The 24901-nt window shown below is 41.7% G+C and overlaps 1 protein-coding gene and 1 long non-coding RNA gene across 6 annotated transcripts in view; one reads left to right on the top strand and one right to left on the bottom strand.

Annotated features, from left to right (window-relative positions):
• LOC140713893 (retinoic acid receptor beta) overlaps positions 1 to 24901 on the top strand; it is a 259900-nt gene that overhangs the window by 29112 nt on the left and 205887 nt on the right. Inside the window, exon 1 of one of the 3 annotated variants that reach the window (XM_073024543.1) lies at positions 21776 to 22552. The exons of 1 other annotated variant lie outside the window; for it this stretch is intronic. In XM_073024543.1, the coding sequence (XP_072880644.1) occupies positions 22273 to 22552 (280 nt within the window). In that variant the 5' untranslated portion in view covers positions 21776 to 22272. Of the gene's footprint in view, positions 1 to 21775; positions 22553 to 24901 lie in introns of those variants that run through there. One more of the 3 variants, XM_073024542.1, reaches the window with a different exon arrangement.
• On the bottom strand, positions 985 to 23353 carry LOC140713894 (uncharacterized). Of its 3 annotated transcripts, none has more exons than XR_012095765.1 (4): positions 22900 to 23353; positions 21410 to 21465; positions 12081 to 12196; positions 985 to 1561 (listed from the first exon to the last, which is right to left on the bottom strand). It is a non-coding gene; the product is annotated as an uncharacterized lncRNA (long non-coding RNA). The 3 variants fall into 3 exon arrangements; XR_012095763.1 differs by lacking the exon at positions 985 to 1561 and adding an exon at positions 6155 to 6895; XR_012095764.1 differs by lacking the exon at positions 985 to 1561 and adding an exon at positions 11812 to 11937.

The raw sequence follows: 24901 nt of genomic DNA, 5'->3' as shown, positions 1-24901 counted from the left end.
CTGTCGATGCTTTGGGCTGAGGCTATTCACCAGGAACATTATTGCAAGAGTGCCTTTAAATAGGGAGGTACCCCCTACAGTCTTGACATGAATGAGGCTTCTGTCGGTCAGGGTCGACCATGGATGTTGCATCCCCGCTGTCCAGATATGCAAGCCTGGGCAGTATGATATGGAGGGCAAGCTGTTGCTCATGTTGCAAGATCTCCTTCTCAACACATCTGATAAACCCAAAGGAATGGCAGAGACCAAAACAGTTTGGCACCAGCAGCATCACAGGAATTGCCAGTTGAATTCAATGTAGGACTTCCTTAGGGAATCCAGTTCAGGAGTTTTCCCTCGGGATTTACTCCCAAAGCCTTCCCCATGAGTGGATCACTGCAAGGCGGTGGAGGCTTGAGATCAGAGCTTTCCTCCTCCTAGATGAGTTACCACCCACGGCTGACAGCCTCATCTTCCCAAAGCAACTGGTTTTAAGGCACCAGTAATCCTCCTTTGCCTCTTCTCCTGTCAGTAGAAATGGTTCCACTGGGCTTAGTAGCTAAGCCACACATGAAAGTCAGGGGTTGGACTTGATTGTTAGAGGCTGTTTGAGACACATGCCATTGGGAGCATTTAACGGGTAGTGGGAGTTTGTCCCCACTACAACCCCCAGCTATGACAACCTAAAGGAACCAGTGTTGACATACTGCTCGATTAATTGCCCTCGCCTTTGTTTTGCTTGCAAACAGGATGGTGAAGATGCTAGGCTGTTCAATTAGCCGACGATGTACACTTAGTGGCCACTTTTGGAGGTACCTCCTGTACTTAATAAAGTGACCAGTGAGTGTATGTTCATAGTCTTCAGCTGCTGTAGGTAATCTACTTCAAGGATTGATGTGTTGTGCATTCAGAGATGCTCTTCTGCACACCACTGTTGTTTTTTTTTTTGTAATTTATTTTTTTATTGAAGTTCATCAAACAAATATTTCCATAAGATGTATTTCAGACATTGTACATATATATCATATAATCATATATATCACAAAATCTCCACAAAGTATTTATCTGGGGTATACACTTATAGAAAAGGGTGGAAAGAAAAAACAAGGCACATCACTGTTGTAATGTGCAGTTATTTGAGTTACTGTCACCTTCCTGTCAGCTTGAACCATCCAGCCATTCTCCTCTGACCTCTCTCATTAACAAGGTGTTTTCCTCCACAGAACTGCCGCTCACTGGATGTTTTCTGTTTTTGTACATTCTCTATAAACTCTAGAGACTGTTGTGCATGAAAATCCCAGGAGATCAGTAGTTTCTGAGATACTCAAACCACCCCATCTGGCACCAACAATCATTCCACAGTCAAAGTCATTTAGATCACATTCCTTCCCCATTCAAATGGTTGGTCTGAATAACAGCTGAACCTTTTGACCAGGTCCGGCTTGAGTTGAGGGTACATGATTGCCTGATTAGGTATCTACATTAACGAGCAGGTGTACAGGTGTAACTAATAAAGTGGCCGTTGAGCGTGTATGAATGTAGGTGATGAACTAAGGCACCACAACTTTGGGTAAATTCAAATCTGCAAAACAAGAAAACATAATCAGGCTTAGAACACAGTGCATTTTGCAGACCCATGGTAATTCTTCCAGTCTCTCTTGAAACACATCATTACAATGCTTCATCAGTTTGGCACATCCATCCACTTTAATTGCAGTTTCTGGAACTAAAGAGGCAATTTATTTTCAGTTTTACAGAGCTGATCAATGTTGTTTGTGGAGTTTTATGATCCAAATCACATTTGAAAATAAAACCAACTGGATTTTAAGAAGCACCCTTTAATGCATCCTCAGAAAGGCACAGCAGTCAGAAACAGGTTTATTATCACTGGCATGTATCGTGAAATTTGTTAACTTTCATGGCACTGAACTAAAGCAGAAATCGAAAGATTTTTTTACGGTAGAAAAACTTGCAGCAAGCTGCAGAGTGGAGAGATGCAGTGTTGTACAGGGCTGGAAGATTTGAAATGACAGGGAGGGAGTGACTTTTCAATAGTTTTAGAAAGAAGAGTAATGCTTCCTGCATTAAGTGCATGCTCAAATTCAAATTTATTGTTATTCAACTGTACGCATGTATACAACTAAATGAAAAAACGTTCTTCTGGGACCAAAGTGCAAAGTGGAGTACATATCTCACATAAAGGACATAAAATGATATTCATCATCCTCAGGTGTTGTGCCGTATGATATGGGCGATCATGGCCTTTGACCATGATTGCTCTTGGCAAATGCTTCTACAGAAGTGGTTTGCCATTGCTTTCTTCTGGGCAGTGTCTTTACAAGACGGGTGACCCCAGCCATTATCAATGTTCTTCAGAGATTGTCTGCCTGGCGTCAGTGGTTGCATAACCAGGACTTGTGATGTGCACCAGCTGCTCATACGACCATCCACCACCTGCTCCCATGGCTTCACATGACCCCGATTGGGGGGGTGGGCTAAGCAGGTGCAACACTTCAGGGTTAGGGTTAGGGTTAGCGACCTTCAGGCTAGTGGAGGGAAGGAGCACCTTACACCTCCTTTGGTAGAGATGTATCTCCATCCCACCATACAACAATGATTTTGGCAGATAATAAAAAATTATTCTATAGATATACAAGTCGACATAAAGTGCATATATGACATATAGTTAAATATATGTGGTCGCACCATGGTAGCCTAGCAGTCAGTGCAATGTTATTACAGCTCAGGGTGTTCTGGAAGCTCACTGGGCTGGAAGGGCCAGTTCCGTGCTGTATCTCTAAATAAATAAATGAATAAAAATACAACAGTTTAATGCTACCAGCACTCTCATAAATAATGTGTGCTGGGTGGCAGCCAGTGTGTTCAGAGGTCTCACAGCCTGGGGGAAGAAGCTGTTCCCCAGCTTCTTGTGTCTGAAGAAGTAGTTGTTGCAGCTGAGCCAGGCTGTGTTCAGGACCGTGTGGTATGAGATGTGGGTAGTCAGGAGCAGCAAGCATTCTGCTGGAGAAACACAGTAGCTCGAGCAGCGTCTCTGGGAGGTATTGGTTCATGCACCGAGATACAGTGAGAAACTTGTCTGGAATACTGTTCATACACAGCAGATCATTACATAAGAGATTACTAGACAGGTATATGGAGGAATTTAAGGTGGGGGTTATATGGGAGGCAGGGTTTAAGGGTTGGCACAACATTGTGGGCAGAAGGGCCTGTACTGTGCTGTGTTCTATGTTCTATAATGCATTGAGGGAGAACATGGGAAACAATAACAGAGTGCAGAATAAAGTGTAAAGCTACAGAGGAAACCCAGTGTAAGTAAACAATAAAGTGCAAAATAATGGCAAGATTAAAAAGATTAGCTCTATTTGTCACATGTGCATTGAAACATGCAGTGAAATACATCATTTGCGTCAATAGCCATCACAGTCCGAGGATGTGCTGGGGGCAGTCTGCAAGTGTTGTCATGCGCCAACATAGCATGTTCACAACTTACTGCCTCTAAGCAACACACACACACTAAATGCAGGGAGAACTCTGCAGGTCAGGCAGCATCTGTGGCAATGAATAAAAAGGCGATGTTTCGGGCCGAGACCCTTCTTTAGGACTAAAAAGGAAGGGGGAAGATGCCAGAATAAAAAGATAGGTGGAGGGGAATGAGGATAGGTGAAGACACCCTCAACAACTAAACTAATCTAACCCTTAGCTATACACCTTTCGAATGGGGGAGGAAAGTGGAGGAAACTCACTGGGTCATGGGGAGAACATGCAAAGATCCCAGTGGGCTTTAAAGTCTGGTTGGATACGTTATAAAGTGTTATGTTAACTGCTGCACGCTTTTTCTATCAACGTTGCAGGTTGAAACCCTGCGTCAGGACTGAGAGTGGAGGAAATAGATGGTCAGTATCAGAAGGGGAAGATGAGTGACGAGGAACGAGGCTGGGGTGTAACTGGAGGTGAAAAAGGACAGGGGGAAAGGGTGAGAGACACAGGGATTCAACCAGAAACATTGACAGTTCCTTTCCGAGAAGAAAATACTGCTCCATCCACTGAGTTTCTCCAGCAGATCTTTCGTTGCTCCAAAGTCCAGCAACGGCAGTTTCTTGTATCTCTGTGGTTAGTAGTGGGTTAGACAGATAATGTACGTACAAGGTGGTGTATGTACAAGACAGTGTAGACACAAGATAGTATATGTACAAGACAGTGTAGACACAAGATAGTGTATGTACAAGACTGTAAACACAAGATGGTGTATGTACAAGACAGTATAGACACAAGATTGTGTATGTACAAGACAGTGTAGACACAAGGTAGTATATGTACAAGACAGTGTAGGCACAAGATAGTGTATGTACAAGACAGTGTAGACACAAGGTGGTGTATGTACAAGACAGTATAGACACAAGATAGTGTATGTACAAGATAGTGTAGACACAAGGTGTATGTACAAGACAGTGTAGACACAAGATAGTGTATGTACAAGACTGTAAACACAAGGTGGTGTATGTACAAGACAGTGTAGACACAAGGTAGTATATGTACAAGACAGTGTAGGCACAAGATAGTGTATGTACATGACAGTGTAGACACAAGGTGGTGTATGTACAAGACAGTATAGACACAAGATAGTGTATGTACAAGACAGTGTAGACACAAGGTGGTGTATGTACAAGACAGTGTAGACACAAGGTAGTATATGTACAAGACAGTGTAGACACAAGGTAGTGTATGTACAAGACAGTGTAGACACAAGGTGGTGAATGTACAAGACAGTATAGACACAAGATAGTGTATGTACAAGACAGTGTAGACACAAGGTAGTATATGTACAAGACAGTATAGACACAAGGTGGTGAATGTACAGTGGAATTCAGGAAACTAAATTCATTTTATTTAGCCCTTCCAAACCTTTGAGCTTCACCCTCCTCGCAACCCTGACAACTCTGATTTAACCCTAACCTAATCACGGGACAATTTACAATGACTAATTAACCCATCTGGTATGTCTTTCATTAATTTATAGGAACAACACGTGTATCAGTTTTCAAGGGCAAAACAAATTTATTATCAAAATACATAAACAATATGTCCGTATCTCTCTCTCTATGTTTATTTGTTTGTTTATTTATTTATTGAGATACAGTGTGGAATAAGCCCTTTCAGTCCTTCAAGCCATGCCACCGAGCAATCCCCCGATTTAACCCTAGCCTAATCACAGAACAAATTACGATGAACACGGTAGGTTTTTGGAATGTGGAAGGAACCCGGAGCACCTGGAGGAAGCCCATGCAGTCATGGGGAGAACATACAGACTCCTTACAGTCAGTGGTGGGAATTGAACCCCGGACGTTGGTACTGTAAAGCATTGTGCTAACCACTACGCTACTGTGCCACTCCATTCTATCTTGAGACACAATTTTTTTGCACTTCTCTGTATGTTTTGATACTTTGATGTATGTTTGACAAATAAAGCTAATCTTTCCTTCTTTTAATCTTTTTTCTGTACGTCTGACCCTCCTCCCGTGCACGTTTTTGCTTATCGTACTTTGTCTACATCTCCAGCTTGGGGAGCAAAGCTTTTATATTGGTTCATTATAAATGTGTCACAATGACTTCTGTGCATCTCTGGAAAATACAATATCTCCGTTAGTTTATCTCTTGTAACCCTCCAGAGTATTTTCAGCAGCCCTCCTATAGTTCTCAAAGCAGAGGGTCTAGAGTAAGGTTCACATGAATGTTGTAAGGAGTGGAAGGGATAACGTATGAGGAGCATTTGATGGCTGTAGGCTTGTATGCACTGGAGTGCCGAAGAATGAATGGTGTGGGTGGGAGGAGGCTATCATTGAAACCTATTGAATATTGAAATTACTAGATAGAGTTGGTATTGGAGAGGATGTTTTCTATGGTGGAGAGTCTTGGACCAAAAGGCACAGGCTCAGAATACAAGAACATCCCTTTAGAACAGAGATGAGGAGAATTCAATGCCACATACGGCTGTGGAGGCCAAGTCATTGGATACACTTAAAGCAGAGTTTGATAGGTTCTTGATTAATCAGGGTATCAAAGGTTGTGGGGAGAAGGCTGGAGAATGGGGTTGAGAAGGAAAATAAGTCAGCCATGATTGAATGGTGGGAAAGACATGATGGGCTGAATGGCCTAATTCTGTTCCTATGTCTTATGGTCTTACGGTTTTATAAAAAAAAAGAATAAGAAACAGGAACTAGAATGTACAGAATCAGGTTTAATATCACAGACATATGTCCTGAAATTAGTTGTCTTGCAGCAGTACAGTGCAATACATAAAAACACTATGAATTACTGTACAATAAAAAATATATATAAATTAAATTAAATTGAATAAACAGTGCAAACAGAGAGCAAAATTAGTGAAGTAGTGTTCATGGGTTCATGGTCCATTCGGAAATCTGATGGTGGAGGGGAAGAAGCTGTTCCTACAATGTTGAGTGTGTGTCCTCAGGCTCCTGTACCTCCTCTTTAATGGTAGCAATGAGAAGAGAACATGCCCTGCTGATGGATGCCACCTGTTTGAGGCGTCATCTTTTGAAGCTGTCCTTGATGGTGGGGAGGCTAGTGCTGGCTGAGTTTTCAGCCCACTGCAGTCTTTTGCAATGTTGTACGTTAAATGCTGTAACCATATTTCTAGTATGTGCTGCCATCGCACATGGCTCCTTGCAGCCGGTGTAGGATTGGCAGACTTACCTGTACCTACAAGATTAGCTCAAAAATATCGAATTACAAGTACTTTATAAAACTCTAGGCAGCTTCTGGAGTATTGCATACAATTCTGGTCACCCCAGACATCGAGTCTTTGGACAGGATGAAGAAGTTGTTTACCAGGATGTGCTATGTTGAGTGGTTGGGCAAACTTGGGTTGTTTTCTCTGAGGAGAGATCAGATAGAGGTTTATAAGATAATGAGAGGCATAGATAGAGTAGACCGACAGTATTTTTATCTCTGCGTTGAAATGTCTAGTACCAGAGGGCATGCATTTAAGCTGAGAAGGGGTAATTTCAAAGGAGATGTAAACAGCAAGTTTTTACACAGAGAGTGGAGGTGACTGGAATTTGCTGCCTGGGGTGGTGATGGAAGGAACAGAAATCTTTAGGAGACATTTAGATAGGCACATGAATGTGAGGAAATGGAAGGATAAGGATATTGTGTAGACTGAGAGTATTAGTTTAGTTGGCTATTTGATTACTCATTTAATTGGATTGGCACATCAGTGGCCCGTTCCTGTGCTGTACTGGTCTACATTCTATATTCTATTAAACAGGGTTTTATCAAGGTAAGAGAGTTGAGGGGAATAGGGCACATAATTTCTGCTTTTATCAATTTGCAAGCATTTTTCATAACATTTTTCTCTGATTAATTTTTGAGATACCATCAAGATCTACTCAATGCCTTTTAATTTTGAAGGGACTGAGTCAAGGTTATGCTGCCTAAGTGGGAAGGATGTGGTCCTGGCTGGCAGATGGTGGAGGGCGCTGGATTCTAAGTGCTGGGTGTTGAAACGTTCGTCAGCAAAGGCAGCTTGGTGAGGAAAGAACAGATCCTTGTTTCAGCAATAGCATCTTGTTAATCAAAGTTCAAAAGTTCAAGGGAAATTTACTATCAAAGTACATATATGTCACCATATACAACCCTGGGATTCATTTTATTGTGGGCATTCACTGTAAATCCAAGAAACACAATGGAATCAATGAAAGACCACCCCCAACAAGACTGACAAACAACCAGTGTGCAAAAGGACAACAAACTGTGCAGATACAAAAGGAAAAAAATAAATAAATAAACAAGCTATAACTATCAAGAACATGAGATGAAGAGTCCTTGAAAGTGAGTCCATAATGGGTAGGCTGCAGTATCTGAATAAAAGTTATAACTGATCTATGTGAAATCATAACAAGGCACGATTCTGACATCAGGATTACCTCCCCCTGCCAATACCCTCCACTAAAGAATAGTTAAAGAAAGAAGATTGGTTCTATTTGACACATGTATATCAAAACATACATTAAAATGTGTTGTCTGAGTCAGATCAAATCAGTGAGAATCGTGCTGGGGCAGTCTGCGAGTGTCACCATACTTCAGGTGCCAACATAGCATGCTCATAACTTCCTAACCCTAATTTATATGTCTTTGAAATGTGGGAGGAAACTGGAGTACCCAGAGGAAACCCACATGGTCACAGGGAGATGGTACAAACTGCCCACAGACAGTGAATCCAAGTCGCTAGCAGTGTAATAGCCTTATGCTTCAGTACCATCCTACTCACTGTGGTCGAGCTTTCCTCATTGAATTCTCATTCAATTAACCTTCTAACCTGCGGGTCTTTAGACTGTGAGAGGAAACTAGAGCATGTGGTCACAAAGAGAATTTACAAATTCCTTACAGAAAACAGTGGGAATTGAACTGCAATCTTATAGTTGCACTGTAAACTGACTGGGCTAGCCACTACACCACTGGCCCTTAATGATACAAGGGGGCATTACTTCAAAGTGTTTGGTGGAAAGTAAAAAGGAGCTGTCAGAGGTAGGTTTTCTACCCAGAGTGGTGGGTGCATGGAACACAGTGCCAGGGATGATGGTATTCCAGTTTATTTTACATATAGGTATAAAAGTGAATTTTTAGGAAATGAGAAGGGTTTTCTTTTCTTTTGTTAATTACAATTTTTCTACTTTTATTTCTTTTCCGCTGGCTCTAAATCCAGAATGGTTGAGTGATGCACACAAAATGCTAAATAAAACTCAGCAGGTCAGGCAGTATCTATGGAGGAGAACTAACAGTCGATGTTGCAGGCTGAGACCCTTCTTCAGGACTGGAAAGGAAAGGAAAAGAATCCAGAATAAAAAGGTGGGGAGAGGGGAAGCAGTACAAGGTGAACTGTGAAAGAAATGGATCTATGCAAATCATGACCCCAAGATTCTGTGAAACCCACTACTACCAGCTACCAGGAGATATTTGTATGGGACAATCTTCCATAATTTGCTTTCCCTTGTCTGGAGATGCTACAATACTTGTTCTGTTTCACTGTGAAATGTGTACCTTCCTCTGCTGCACTGCTCTGAATTGCTCCTATAGACTCTGCGTGATTGCGAATTCACCCTGGGGCTCTCACTTGTCTCATAATAATGCAAATATACAGGAAATACAAGGCAAAAACTCCTCATGTAACATCAACAAAATTTAGAGCATGAAACATACAAAAGTACAGGACATTTGGCCACAATGTTGTGCCAACCCTTTAACCTATTCCAAGATCAGTCTAAACCTTCCCTCCCACGTGCTTCACCAGTTTTCTTACTAAGAATTTTTTGAATTTCCCTATTGTGCCTGACTCTACTACCATCTTTGGAGGCCATTAGCCATTTCTGCACTGGAAAAAAGTCTTTGGCTGTCCACTTAATCTATGTCTCTTATCATCTTGTACACTTCTATCAATTCCCCTCTCGTCCTGCTTCAATCAAAACAGAAAAGCCCGAGCTCACTCAACCTATCCTCATAAGATATGATCTCTAATCCAGGCAGCATCCTGGAAAATCTCCTCTGCACCTTTTCTAAAGATCCCACATCCTTCTTTCAAGATCAAATATTAAATCTTTGCAAATTAGCTTTATTTGTCAGACGTGCATTGAAACATGCAGTGAAATATGTTGTTTGCATTAAATCAGTACAGATTGTGCTGGTCGGCCTGTACAATCTACTAAATCAGAAGCGAACACAATACTCCAAGGGTACCAAGATGGTGCCGCATATGGCGGCCATGTTGTGAGCTCCGTTCTGAACAGGGTTTTATAGAGCTGCAACATTACCTCGCAGTTCTTGAACTCAATCCTCTGATCAATGAAGGCCAACAAACCATATGGCATCTTAATCAATCTATCAGTGGGCATACATACCTTTCCTGGTAACCCGCACTCTCTCTAAAACTTCTACACCCACTTTCCTGCCTTTGGAAACTAACGATATTTCCACTATTTGCTTCATTAATTATTAAAGACTGTTCAAGTAGAGGATCAAGTCATTTGGAAGAAATCGGGTTAAAAACAAAATTTGGTAATAATTTTCTCATTCTCATCTATACAAGCACATTGCCCTGGACAGAGAAAATTACTTCACTGGCCCATCACTGAACTGTTCCCACAACCTATGGGCTCACTTTCAAGTTCTCGATATGTATTGCTTATTTACTTATTATTATTATTTATTTTTTGTCTTTTGCATTTGCACTGTTTATTGTCTTTTGCACATTGGTTGTTTGTCCATCCTGTTGGGTACAGTCTTCCACTGCCTTTATTACGGTTCTTGGATTTACTGAGTATCCCCACAAGAAAATGAGTCTCAGGATTTGTTTATGGTGACGTACATGTAAACTTACTTTGTAACTTCATAGAGTCTCTTCCCAATTCACATCCACTGTTAACATAAATTGTAAGAACTCTGTATGGTATAGGATATAGATTCAAATGGGGAAGCATTTCAATTATAGAAACAGAGGAAATTCTGAAGATGCTGGAAATCTTGAGCAACACAGAAAGTACTGGAGGAACTCAGCAAATCAGGCTGCATCTATGGAGGGGAATAAACAGTCGACATTTCGGACCGAGACACTTCATCAGGACGGAAGAGGAAAGGGAAAGAAGCCAAAATTGAAGGTGGGGGGAGGTGGAGGTGATGGTGACCCAGGTGAGGGTGAAGGTGGATGAGTGAGGGTTGGGGGAATGCCGTGAGATGCTGGGAAGTGATAGGTTCAATTATAAATTTTTTACTGAGAATATGCTTGCAGTTTTGGAATACTTGGCATTCAGATGTAATGTTCTTCTTGAGGCACTCGTGATCAGTACGGTAGCATAGCAGTTAGTGTAATGCTTTACCTTGCTGGGTGCAAGATCAGAGTTCAATTCCCACTGTTGTATGTAAGGAGTTTGTACATTCTTCCCGTGGCCGCGTATATTTCCTTCAGGTACTCCAGTTTCCTCTCACAGTCCAAAGACGTACCAGTTAGGGTTAGTAAGTTGTGGGCATGGTATGTTGGCACCAGTAGCAACACTTACCTGCTGCCCCCAGCACATCCTCGGACTGGGTTGGTCGTTGATGTAAAAGATGCATTTATTGTACATTGCGATGTACATATGACAAATCTTGTTTTCCTAAATGTAACTGAATTCTAATGAAAGTGAATTTATATATTTTTTTACCTTTAAGACAGCTCCATTGACATTAAGTTTAATTAAAAGTAACCAATATACTCCTGCCAACATTCAGGATAAAACCCTCCCAATATTCAACTGAAAAAACATTTGTGATACTGGCAATAATGTGGAAGACTAATTATTAATGAATGAAGTGTCCTAGCTCTGAAAAATATATTTTAATAAATCTATGATAGAAAAATGTGATTTATAAAATTATATATATAATTTTGGAATCCAATTTGGTGATGTCAACCAGTCAGCAGAATCCACATAGATTTACTGACGGTGTTGTGTTACTCTGCCATGGTACATTATGGAAAGCTGATGGGTATTGGTGGTTACTCATCTTTTATTGTGGAGAGAAAATATAGTAATCCAACACCTTTTAAATGTTATTAGGTCATTTTGATTGGCATGTAATTAAAAGATACATACTGGAATTACAGGCACAATAAATGCATTCTGTATCTTACATGAGCTGTAGTTTCAAAGATCTACAGATTTCATACTTCATAAATTTTTATTGAAAGTTGAAGGTAATGAAAACTGAATCATAAAGCAAACAGACATACAAATGTATTCTCTCCACACCACTAACATAAGTATAATGTGACTGTTATTGGCTGAAAGAAGCAATGTTGAAAAAAATCACAATGATAATTGTCACCAGGTTCAAGAAGAGCTGCTTTCCTTTAACCATTCAGTTTGATGCTCTGTGTCTGTGATCCTGCTGCAAGAACATTTTTCATCACACCTGTGCATACATGGACTTGTACATATGACAACAACACTGAAACTAAACTTTCTTGAACCAACTGACAAAACTACAATCATCACAGTTTAGCAATATCCACCATCAGTAAAACTTACGGGAGGTTCTGCCTTCACAGGACAACATCGCTCATTACAGATTCCCACTCTCCAGGGCGTGCCATCTTCTCACAGTTCCCACTGGGCAGGAGATACAGAAGCCTAAGGTCCCACATCTGCACTTCAAGAACAGTTACTTCCCTTCAACCATTTGGTTCTTGAACCGACCGACAGAAATACTGATCACCACACTTTGCACTAAAATTAACTTTATATATTTTAACTGTGTTTTTATTTTTTTTAATTTTGCATAATACATGCTTAATTTTTGTTTTTCTTGTGAATGCTGCACATTTCTTTATTTAATGAAACAGAGTGGGGTGGGCTCTTCAAGACATGTTGCCCTAGCAATCCAGTTTAACCCCAGCCTAATCACAAGACAATTTACAGCCTAACCGGTACATCTTTGGACTGTGGGAGGAAATCTTCACTTTCCATGGGGAGGACATACAAACTCCTTACAGGAGGCGCTGGAATTGAACTCTGAACTCTGACACCCTGAGCAGTAATAGTATCGCGCTAACCACTGTGGCACCTTATCCGATGCTCTGTGCCCGTGATGCTGCAAGTAAGTTTTTCATTTCACCCGTGCACGGGTGTACTTGTGCAGATAACAATGAACTCAACTTGTATCTGTGAGTATATGCTCTTGTGTAATTGACAATAAACTCGACTTTGACTTTGAATGCCTTTCTTTTGAAAAGATCTGCAATCTAATTGCATTTTTGAATCAAGTACAACAGAAATAATATTTCTTTTGACTGTTAAGTACTTGTGTTTATTTGATTTATGTTAAATTATTTTATTGATTTAGGGAGCTGGTATGAAGCAGATAAAATGTGATTCTGAATTGGAAGTACAATTTATTGGGATGGAAAATCAGTCATATTTTTCAATAGAATGTGTTTATATTTTTTTACTGCCCATTACGCCGCTGCCGTTTATGCAGTGAGGGTCCTCCATCTCTGGCCGCGTTCAGGGCTTCCTTCATCACGTCAGTAGCTTTCTCTCAGTTTACACTACTGTCAGTCATGTAAGTCCCAGCGGAGACTTACACTGATGGAAAAGGGTTCTTCATCACTGTTTCCGTATAAGTTTTGTTTGACAAGTCAGGCTTGTTAGCCCTGAGCTGAACCCCAAATCTGAAAGACCGGTGAACCATTCTTAGTCTGGCCTCTTCCCTTTGACCTGTTTGGCATGGGTGACCCTACCAAGAACCAAGTCATGTAGCTCTCCGGGCCATTGAGGCATGCAGCTCTCCAAACCACGACAAGGTTGTGATGTGTTTGTATGGGCCACTTAAAAAAACATACCTTCAGCTACTTAAACATTGCAGAAAATACTCTCTGCTGCATTCAGCAATCAGCATTTCTTATTGAACCTTCAGTTAAAATGCAATAATTACATTCAAGGGCAATTGACCACCTTGTATTGGCAGAATTAGTTGGTCTATGACCATTGTTTTACAAAAACTTTTTTTTAGACCACGTCTCATGGTCTGGTACAGCAATCTATGGCAGATGGAGTTCAACCCGGAGAAGTGTGAGGTGGTACACTTTGGAAGGACAAACTCCAAGGCAGAGTACAAAGTAAATGGCAAGATGTTTGGTAGTGTGGAGGAGCAAAGGGATCTGGGGGTACATGTCCACAGATCCCTGAAAGTTTCCTCACAGGTAGATAGGGTAGTTAAGAAAGCTTATGGGGTGTTAGCTTTCATAAGTCAAGGGATAGAGTTTAAGAGTCACGATGTAATGATGCAGTTCTATAAAACTCTGGTTAGGCCACACTTGGAGTACTGTGTTCAGTTCTGGTCGCCTCACTATAGGAAGGATGTGGAAGCATTGGAAAGGGTACAGAGGAGATTTACCAGGATTCTGCCTGGTTTAGAGAGTATGCATTATGATCAGAGATTAAGGGAGCTAGGGCTTTACTCTTTGGAGAGAAGGAGGATGAAAAGAGACATGATAGAGGTGTACAAGATATTAAGAGGAATAGACAGAGTGGACAGCCAGCGCCTCTTCCCCTGGGCACCACTGCTCAGTACAAGAGGACATGGCTTGAAGGTAAGGAGAGAAAAGTTCAAGGGGGATATTAGGGGAAGGTTTTTTACTCAGAGAGTGGTTGGTGCGTGGAATGCACTGCCTGAGTCAGTGGTGGAGGCAGACACACTAGTGAAGTTTAAGAGACTACTAGATAGGTATATGGAGGAATTTAAGGTGGGGGGTTATATGTGAGGCAGGGTTTGAGGGTCGGCACAACATTGTGGGCCGAAGGGCCTGTAATGTGCTGAACTATTCTATGTTCTATGTAATCTGAATGCACAGAAACATCACAGAGAATCATGATTAATAGTAAATGGTCAATGTGATTTATTTATCACATTGAAATGCATTGTTTGCATTAACAATGAACACACCCAAGGATGTGGGGGATGCCTGCAAGTGTCACCTCACATTATGGTGCATGCCCACAATCCTCGGCAGAACAACACACCAAACTACAAAGCAACAACAGTGAAACAAGCCCTGTTCCTCCTCCCCGTGCACGTACACAGTCCTCTAACCCCAGGACAGGCTGGCTTAGGCCTCCAGCCACCAGCGAACTCACGGATTTGCAGACACTGGTCCCCAACTTCCCAACACAGAATAAAATAACAACAGAACATATCAAGCAGTGCAAGAAGCTCCGTTCCTTCCAGCCGTGCACACACCGCCATAAGCCCTTTCGGCCTGTGCAACTGACCACAGATGGTTGGTCTCTGAGGTTTCTAGAACACCTGTCATCTTAACTAGAGTCGTTAAACCCTTGTGCTTTCTGATTGATCTAGTCAAGTTTATTTCCACTGGCATGGATTTGCCATATTCTGTGATGACTTAAAGCGGGCTCCTGATTAGCACTTATCTCGGGGTCCTTGTCCTGAGCATGATTTCTCATGCGGTGTTGGTCAGTCAAGCCTCTGATGTTCTGTTGGAACTCCTATGTATAAAACTTGTTTCCATCTCTACATGGGAATTTGTTGTTCCTCTGTACCTGGGTCCAGTCATTGCTAGCACACTGTAGTACATACATGATCTGCTAACCCGAGGACAGACTGTCTTCTTCAGCCTCCATTGCAATATAGATGATCAGGTTATGGAGGTAGGCACAGCCAGGAAGACCCTAGTATCAAGAAATGGCATCACGTTCAAGCTCTTCAGCAGTAGGTGTGGTAACAGGTTCTGTGAAGATTTGTGTACACGTTTGGGTCACGGCAGCACTATGTTCCTCTGATAGCAAGCAGATACACAATTGGGACAAAAAACTTGAAACATTTATCTTAGTTCCATATAACTGGTAGGCTTGGGGTGAAATTTGAGACCTAATTTCTGCAGTGAATTGCATTCTGCATTACAGTTCTAGTAATTGTTGCTCACGTCAGCTGGGGTTATTGGAGCTTTCATTAGTGGTTGGACGTTGGAGCTGGTTTCCCTGCAGGTGAGTGTTAGAAAGGTCATCTTTAATATCTCCCTCCAGTGTTCTATGTCATTGGGTGGTCCGATCTCACTCCCATGATCTGTTGAGCTTTTGGACCTTTTTGGAAATATTAGAGAGTGCGTCTCCTGCTGGGTGTTATGTTCCGGAGAAAGAGTTCTAGACCCCAGTTTCAACTTGGCTAATTGGCTAAAACTATGTTCACTGTGTACAACAAAATATCATCATGAAGATATTTCAGTTAGGGAACTATTCTGATTACAGCAAAGCAGTTATACCATATTTATTTTAGTAACACTGTCATATTTAATTATAACTCTGAGTTCTAGTAATCTAGCTAAACAATAAACAGCTTTCTGATATTATTGTTCATGTGGATTGGTATCAAAGAACTCCATTTATATAAGATAGGATATAGTGGCACACTCAATGGCCACTTTATTATACACAGGAGTGGAACGCAGTGTGATTTTCTGCTGCTGTAGCCCATCCATTCCAAGGTTTGACATTCAGAGAATCTCTTCTGCACAACACGTGTTTATTTGAGTTATTATCACTTTCCTGTCAGTTCGTATCAGTCTGTCCATTCGCCTCTGACCTCTCTCATCAACATGGTGTTTTCACACACAGAACTTCCACTCACTGGATGTTTTTGTTTGTTTTTCGCACCATTCTCTGTAAACTCTAGAGACTGTGTGTGAAAATCCCAGGAGATCAGCAGTTTCTGAGATACTCAAACCACCCCATCTGGCACCAACAATCATTCCACAGTCAAAGTCACTAAGATCACATTTCTCCCCCATTTAAATATTTGCACTAATGGGCAGGTGTACTAACAAAGTGGCCACTGAGTGTATATTGGTAGTGTCTGGAAGTCATTAGAAGAATTCTGTACATTTCCTGGTACTGAACTACTACCAGTCAAATCAGCTGATGGAGATCTAATGTGAGGAATTATTCATTACTGAGTTACTCAGGATAAAATACAAACCGTTTTGCTGATGTGCATTTGCAAGCTTCCTGCAGTGACAAGGAAAGATTCCACCTCCTGCCAATCACAAGACTCCTAGATGAAGAACCACTGCTTGACTTAGCTCATCGGAAATGATACCCAAGTAGTTCACTCCCTTTGTAGAATACATGCAGAAAATACATAGAGATGGAATTCAAGAAAATCAGTGTTAAGCATAAATTTGTTCTCCAAACTGCTTGATCCACCAGTGAATATGCCAAGCTGAAGTTCTACAGATCGAGTCCTACCCATCCAAATTAGACCCTAAGACCACAACACATCGGAGCATAATGAGGCCATTCATCCCATTGAGTATACTCCACCATCCCATCATGACTGATTTATAATCCCTCTCAAACCACCTTCTCCTTGTCATCTTTGACACCCTGACTCATTAAAAGCCTATAAACCTCTGCTTTAAATGTACCAAATAAGTTGGCCTCCACAGCCATCCATGACAATGGTTCACCACCTTCTGGCTAAAAGACTCCCCCCTCATCTCATCCAAGGGTCTCTGTCTGAAATGTCAACTGTTTATTCCTCTCCATAGATGCTGTGTGAGTTGCTGAGTTCTTCCGAATTTTAATTAATTCTTCTGGGAAAAAAAAATGAAGAAATTGGTTCATAGGATCTAGACAGTTTAACCTCATTGTTTTGTGGATTCTTTGTTAAAAATGGGCTTTTGCATTCTGTGAACTATTTAATTTTTCCAGCAAGCATGTGTATCCTTTTATTTCAGATGAAGGTGAGTTATGTTCAAGATTCAAGATCTTCCAGATTACAATTTATTTATCATGTGTACATCAAAACATACAGTGAAATCTGTCAAATAAAAACACAAAATGCTGGAAAACTCAGCAGGCCAGACAGCATCTATAGGAGGAGGTAGTGACGACGTTTCGGGCCGAAATCCAGTGAAATCTGTCAGTTGCATTAACAACCAACTCACCCAAGGGTATGCTAGGGCAGCCCGCAAGTGTCTCCACACATCCTGTTTACATACTGAATAGATGCAGAACATCAGATGTTATAAGATATTGCTTCAACTCTTCCTCTATCATCTCTAAAATGTCAAGAGGTTATCTGTACAGTGCGGGACACTTAAATTCCACAGGTCTCTCAGTATTATGGAAGCTTCATTCGTATTCAGCTCTTATATGAGCGTAATGGAAGAAAGCTTCTGTACTTTTATGTACAGATCATATCAGTAAGGTGTGCCCATGTGTTGAATGCAGGTACTAAAAGGTTGCTTCTTTACCTGATTCAGAGCCTGCATTCAAAATGATGTTTTGGTTCAGAACTGAAAATCAGTGTTTCTATTTTACGGAGAGTCATGGGAGGATCTTTGCAGTTACCTTAAAATTATGCTTTGAAGTGAAGTCTGAGTGACAGAAAGCTTTTTTTCCCTTCTGCTTTTTTTTATTGTTTAACGATACAGCACAACTTGGCCCAATGAGTCACACTGCTCAGCAACTCACCTGTTTAACACTAGCCTAATCACAAGACAATTTAAAATGGCCAAATAACCTACTAACCAGTACGTCTTTAAGCTGGGAGGAAACCGAAGCACCTGGAGGAAACCCAAATACTCTTAGGGAAGAAGGTACAAACTCCTTACAGACAATGTCGGAATTGAACTCCAAACTCCAGTAGCTGTTACAGCATTGCACTTACCATACACTACCATGGCAAAATGATAATTCGCCAAGTAACTTGAAGTCACTTCTGGTTTGCACCAGACAATAAGTCATATCATGTAACTTTGACAAACTTCTATAGGTGCACAGTGGAGAGTATCCTGACTGGTTGAATCACAGCCTGGTATGGAAACACCAATGCCCAGGGATGGGACACAGCCCAGTCCATCACAGGCACATCCCTCCCCACCACTGAGCACATCTCCATTGAGCACTGCCACAAGAAAGCAGCATCTGTCTCCATTCAGCTCATGCATTCTTCTTGTTACTACTGTAGGGAAGGAGATAAGGAGGTATAGAAGCCTCAGGTCCCACACCACCTGGTTCAGGGACAGTTATTACCCTACAACCATCAGGCTCTTGAACCAGTGTGAATACCTTCACTCACATCAACACTGAACTGATTCCATAACCTCTGGACTCACTTTCAAAGATTCTACAGCTCATGTCCTCGATATTATTTATTACTTATTTATTTTTCTTATTTTTTAAAATATTTACACAGTTTGTCTTCTTTTGCAAATTAGTTTGTTCATCTTTGTAGTTTTTCATTGATTCTATTGTATTTCTTTTTTTTACTGTAAATGCCTGCAAGAAGACAAAACTCAGGGTAGTATGTAGTGACATACACTGTACATACTTTGTTAATGAATTTACTTTGAACTTTGATCAGGGTCTCCGAGACATTTCTGATCCTGTCTGTAAAACACTGGGCTACCATTGTCCCCTCTTTAACAGCAAATGCACATCACTCATCAGTTACCATTTCACTCTGCTTTAATGTGTGCTCAAGGAAATGGGTGGGGAATAATAGCATCGGTTTTGCCTATTCACTATTATGATGCATGTACACTCAGTGGCCACTTTATTAGGTACCTCCTATACCTAATAATGTGGCCACTGGATCTATGCTTGTGGCACTCTGCTTTAGCTCATCCACTTCAAGTTGTGCACTCAGAGATACTCTTCTGCACACCACTGTTGTAGCGCAAGGTTAGTTGAGTTGCTGTCGCATTTGTAAATCTAGTCAGCTCCATCTAGGGTACTAGCCTATGAAGTACCCAGGACACCTTCAAGGAGCGGTGTCTCAGAAAGGCAGCGTCCATTATTAAGGACCTCCAGCACCCAGGGCATGCCCTTTTCTCACTGTTGCCATCAGGTAGGAGATACAGAAGCCTGAAGGCACACACTCAGCGATTCAGGAACAGCTTCTTCCCCTCTGTCATCGGATTCCTAAATGGGCATTGAACCCGTGAACACTACTTCACTTTTTAAATATATAGTATTTCTGTTTTTGCACAATTTTTAATCTATTCAATATACATATACTGTAATTGATTTATTTATTTGTTTATTTATTTATTCTTCTATACTATGTATTGCATTGAACTGCTGCTGCTAAGTTAACAAATTTCGTGACACCTGCCAGTGATAATAAACCTGATACTGATTCTTCTGAAACAGTCTGGCCATTCTGCTGTTGCCTCTCTTCATTAACAAACCATTTTTGCCCATAGAAATACCACTCACTGGATGTTCTATGTTTTGTGCGCAAAAAAAATTAGATCAGCTGTTTCTGAGATACTGAAACAACCCTGTCACTCATCAACAATTACTCCATGGTCAACTCAATGCATGAAAGCATGCAGACATGGTCAAGAGGTTCAGTTCTTGTTCAGAACATACATCAGAATGGGGAAGAAATGTGACCTAAGTGACTTTGACCATTGAATGATCAAAATCTGCTCATCTCCTGGCATTTTCAGGTACAGCAGTTTCGAGAGTTTTCAGAGAATGGTGTGAAAATTAAAAAAACAGTGAGTAGCAGTTCTGTGAGTAAAGACACCTTGTTAATGAAAGAGGACAGAGCAGAATGGCCGGACTGGTTCAAGCTGACAGGAAGGTGACAGTAACTCAGTTAACTACATGTTACAACAGTGGTGTGCAGAAGAGCATCTCTGAATGCACAACACTTTGAACCTTGAAGTGGATGGGTTACAGCAGCAGAAGACCATGAACATACACTCAGTGTCCACTTTATTAGGAGCAGAAGGTACCTCATGAAGTGGCCAGTGACTGTATATTAACGTGTATATTTACATGTATTAGGAAATTGCTGTGGTATGTTGGAGCTCTTGTGAAAGTTAACACAGATGCCAACAATGGTTCCATTTTACCATGCATTCTCAAACTTCTCTTTAACTTCCAGCTCATATTTCAGAAAAAGTTTTGAAATTTTGTATGTAGAATTTCCACAATATTACACAACAACTCAAAATTGACCTGCTGGAAACTGATAAAGTTGGCAATGTAATTAAAGGTGTCAAATTTAAAATAAATGATCAGGTACTCAAATAACTCCCAATGTTAGTTATGTACTGTATATATTACAGGGCCCAGGGTAGGACTCGATTACAGTTCAGGAGATTCTGGAGTTCAATTCCAACGCTGTCTGTAAGGACTTTGTACGTTCTCCCCATGAGTGTGAGGGTTTCCTCCGGGTGCTCCTGTCCTACAGTCCGAAGGCATCATTGTAAACTGATCTGTAATTCGTTCGTTCATTCATTACGTGCCGTGTCGTATGACGTAGGTGATCATGGTCTTTGACCATGGTTGTTCTTGGCAAATTTTTCTACAGAAGTGGCCTTCTTCTAGACTGTGATTAGACTAGGGTTATTCGTTAGTTGCTGGGTGGTGCATTTGGTTGAGTTGAAAGGCCTGGTCAGCACTGTTTGTCTAAGCAATAAAAACCCGATAAATAAAGAAATAGATAAATGTATATATGAAAATTACCATATTTATGTTAAGGAATAACTTCACCCACCCATTGCTAAATATAAAGGTCCACCTGGCCAACAGAAAACTATATTGAAAGTACATGATTAATATTAACAGAGCAGGGTTTTCTTACTGAAAACTTCTGTATGACTGTCTTTAGTTTCCACACGCCTTCCCCACCACCTCCCCCCTCCCCGTCTCTGGGTTGATCAAGAAATTAAGAAGCTCTAATAAAGGATAAAGACAGCAGATGTTGCACACCCGCTGTTGCGAGGGAAATTCTGGCTTCTCCCCGTTCCCTTTCCAGCCCCGATGAAGGGTCCCGGCCCGAAACATCGACTGCTCACTCCCCTCCATAGATGCTGCCTGACCTGCTGAGTTCCTCCAGCGCTTTGTGCGTCTGTGTGTTGCTCTGGATTTCCAGCATCTGCAGAAAGATGATCGTGTTTATGATTTGCCGGGGGGAGGGGCATGTTGCATTTTCCCCCGGCGGGGTGTCTTTAATGCACCGGCTCTGTTTGCCCCGACTACCCCACCCGTCCTCTCTGTACAGTGGTGGGCTCTCCCTCTCGGATGCAGCCCGAGCCTGCCTTGCTCAGGGCTTCTGCGGCTCTGTGCAAGGATCCTGGGAGCTAGTGATGTCAGGCAAGGCTGGGTCATTTCAAGGTTAGCAGGCTGGCTGCGGTTCAGAGAAAGTTCACTCGCATACATTAGGCAGCGCAGTCTCTGCAACTGAGGAAGGCTGGGGTGTTTTTTTTTATCCCCTTCTCTTTTTGACACAAGGAGTAGGAAGTGAGAGGGACCAGCCACTTTGGTGGGGTGGGAAAAGCCGAGCGGGGTTGGACGGGGAGCGGAAGGGGGAGAGTTAGCGGAGGGCAAGCGTGGCCAGCGGCCGGACAGCGCTGGGGCATTGTCCGCGCAGCGAGACCAGAGCCTCCGGGGCGCAGCGCTGGACACCCTTCCAATACCCGCCCCGCTCCAAACCTCACCCCTCTCCCCTTTTTTATTATTTATTATTATCTCGAATAGAGCGCTGTAAACTGCCTTGAGGGGAGGGGAGGGGAGGGTGTTGTTGGTGAAAATGGCAAGTGATCATTTGGATCGGTGACAGGCTTTTAGCCGTGTTGTCTGTCTTAATTCATGGGAAAACAGCCCGGCGTGCCAAGAGAGAGAGAGAGAGAGAAAAAAAAGAAGAGGGAAGGAAAAAGAAACAAAATATAAGGGCAGAGTTTTGATGGGAGTTTGGACAACTTTTTTTTTCGTTTGCAAATTTCCCCACACCCAGAGAGAGCGAGAGAGAGAGAGAGAGAGAGAACCAGTGTTGGCTTCGCAGGTTTGCGGGCTTCAGCCTCCCGTCATGTTTGACTGCATGGATGTCCTCGCAGTCAGTCCTGGTCAGATGCTGGATTTCTACACTCCGAGCCCGTCTTCTTGCATGCTCCAAGAGAAAGCTCTGACCGCATGCTTCAATGGACTGACACACAGGGAATGGCAACCGAAACCCAGCACTCAATGTAGGTTGTGTTTATCATTATCGTTCATAATGCATATGATAGAAAACGTTGCATGTCCGCTTATGTTGTGCTTTCCTCGCTCTCTCTCTCCCCTTCTCTAACACACAGCCCCTCTCTCCTCTTCCCTCATCTGTCCCTGGACAGTTTTAATCTGTAGTGGGCATCAGCGTTTTGCCGTGGGTGGCAGGCAGGGAGTCTAGTGTGACAGCAGTGGTTACTTTTCGTCACTTCTGCACTGGCTTTCGCATCTTTACACAGAGTGCCGAGGAATGCAGTTAGTTAGTAAACAGTGGTGCGAGCGTTAAGATTAGGGGGAAAAAACAGAAAATTGGAAATGAAACACTCACTTCTCTCAGTTTTCCCCCGTTTGAAGGCTGCTAGCAAGCAGGGAGCTGGAGAGGGTTGCTCCGTCTCTCGCTAGACACCGTTTCCAATAAATCTCCATCAGTCCCTCCTTAGCTGTCTGTCTGCACTAGGCAGAAAATTTAAAGCGGTTCTTTTCTAAAGTGTCACTTTCGTTCATTCATTTCCACCGGGTTTTATTTCCCTCTGTAATGGAATCGCTGAACGGTATTTGCAGCAGAATAAGTGCGTATGGGAGTTTTATTTTTAATATTGTCGGCGAAGTGGCTTTTCATTATCGTTCTGCCTCTCTTGTAACTCTCAGACATTATTTAAAACCATTTAGATAAAACAAATAAAGACTTTACCTTATCAGAAACATTGTATCTGGTTTAATAAACGAAAAATTGCCGATAAAGCATTAGCACAACAGTCAAAGGAATAGCCAAACCCGCTGACATCGATTACAAACGTGAAAAAAATAGATTTTTAAAATTATTTCATAGCTAAGTGCGTCTCTCACAAAAAAAGTGTTATTTTCGTTTAAGGTTAGGTAGTGGCGCGCACCCCTTAATGTGTCGAATAATATTTTCATTTTGCAACTGCCTCGTTTATTTATATCGAAGTGTTTATCGTTTGACTTTGCCTTGGACATTTTAAGGCCATTATGTGCAGGATATAATTCCGATTTTAGTTTCAACCGCCAACGCAAATATAATTTATAAGAATATTTTCTGTTTCTTTTTGAAGAGATTTGATGTTTCTAATGCAAGTTGAAAAACACAATATTACTATAAATGTAGCATTCAGGGATAAGCTAGGCTGTCAAATGATATTTTATATAACGTTAAACGGGCTTTTATTTGAACGTTGCTTCAGGGACAGCTACGGTACAAAAGCAGATTCTGGAGGGTAAATCTGGAGGTAATATTGCCCCGGAATAGCAGCGACCACAGACCTCAGTATTTCCTGGCGCGCTGTTCCTCGTTAAGCACTTCGTGGCCTGTGTTTAGCAGCGACTACAGATTGATAGCATTGCCCAGCCACAGATCTGAAAAACCTTTCTTTCATTGTGCCACTCTAATGAAAAGGAGATTGAGAGAGCTGACAATACTGAGGTTTTAGTAATGTAATAATGTTGTAAGAGACACTTAAATTACCTGTTTGATGTACAATCAGCAATTTCAGGCGTTAAAAGGGAAAAAAAATCAATCGGCGGTACAGTAACTTGTCCCCTGTGTGCTGCTAACATCTGTACACTGCTTTTCTTAAACACTCTTCACTTCAAAGTTTTATGGGCAAATCTCGGTGTCTTTGGGGTTTAATTAAGTTGTTACAATGAAAACTGATGCAAATATAACTCAATTCCATGGCGAGTTTTCAGTGCACGAGCAGTGTATTCTTATATTGAGGGGTTCCTCGGGTTAGATTATTAATTCATTGTGCTTTTAGAACAACTTAAGAGTGATTATTTACCTGTATATAACTAACATGGCACTGGCATCTTATATAAGTGGAACACAATCTGGTCCAACTTAAAATAACTTGCAGGAATGCTATCAAGGTGATTGGACATTGCAGCTAATCTCTTTTTTTTATCAATAACCTTTCCCTACAATTGCTTTGCTTTAATCATTCATTGGTAAGAGATTAATAGGTTTTCAAATTATTTATTTTAAATAGATGAAGGGTTTTGGCCAAAACGTCGACTGTTTACTCCCCTTCTTAGATGCTGCCTGACCTGCTGAGCTCCTCTAGCATTTTAGACCTTAAGACATAGCAGCAGAATTAGGCCATTCAGTCCATTGAGCCTGCTCTGCCATTCCATCATGGCTGATTTATTATCTCTTTCAACCCCATTCTCCTGCCTTCTCCCCATAACCTGTGATGCCCTGACTAACCTATCACTCTCTGCTTTACATATACCCACTGACCCAGTCTCCACTGCTATCTGTGGCAATCAATTCCACACATTCACCACTCTCTGGTTAGAGAAATTTCTCCTCA

This window comes from Hemitrygon akajei, chromosome 20 (genome assembly GCF_048418815.1).
Source record: "Hemitrygon akajei chromosome 20, sHemAka1.3, whole genome shotgun sequence".
Classification (NCBI taxonomy): domain Eukaryota; kingdom Metazoa; phylum Chordata; class Chondrichthyes; order Myliobatiformes; family Dasyatidae; genus Hemitrygon; species Hemitrygon akajei.
This window is presented reverse-complemented; position numbering and strand designations above follow the sequence as displayed.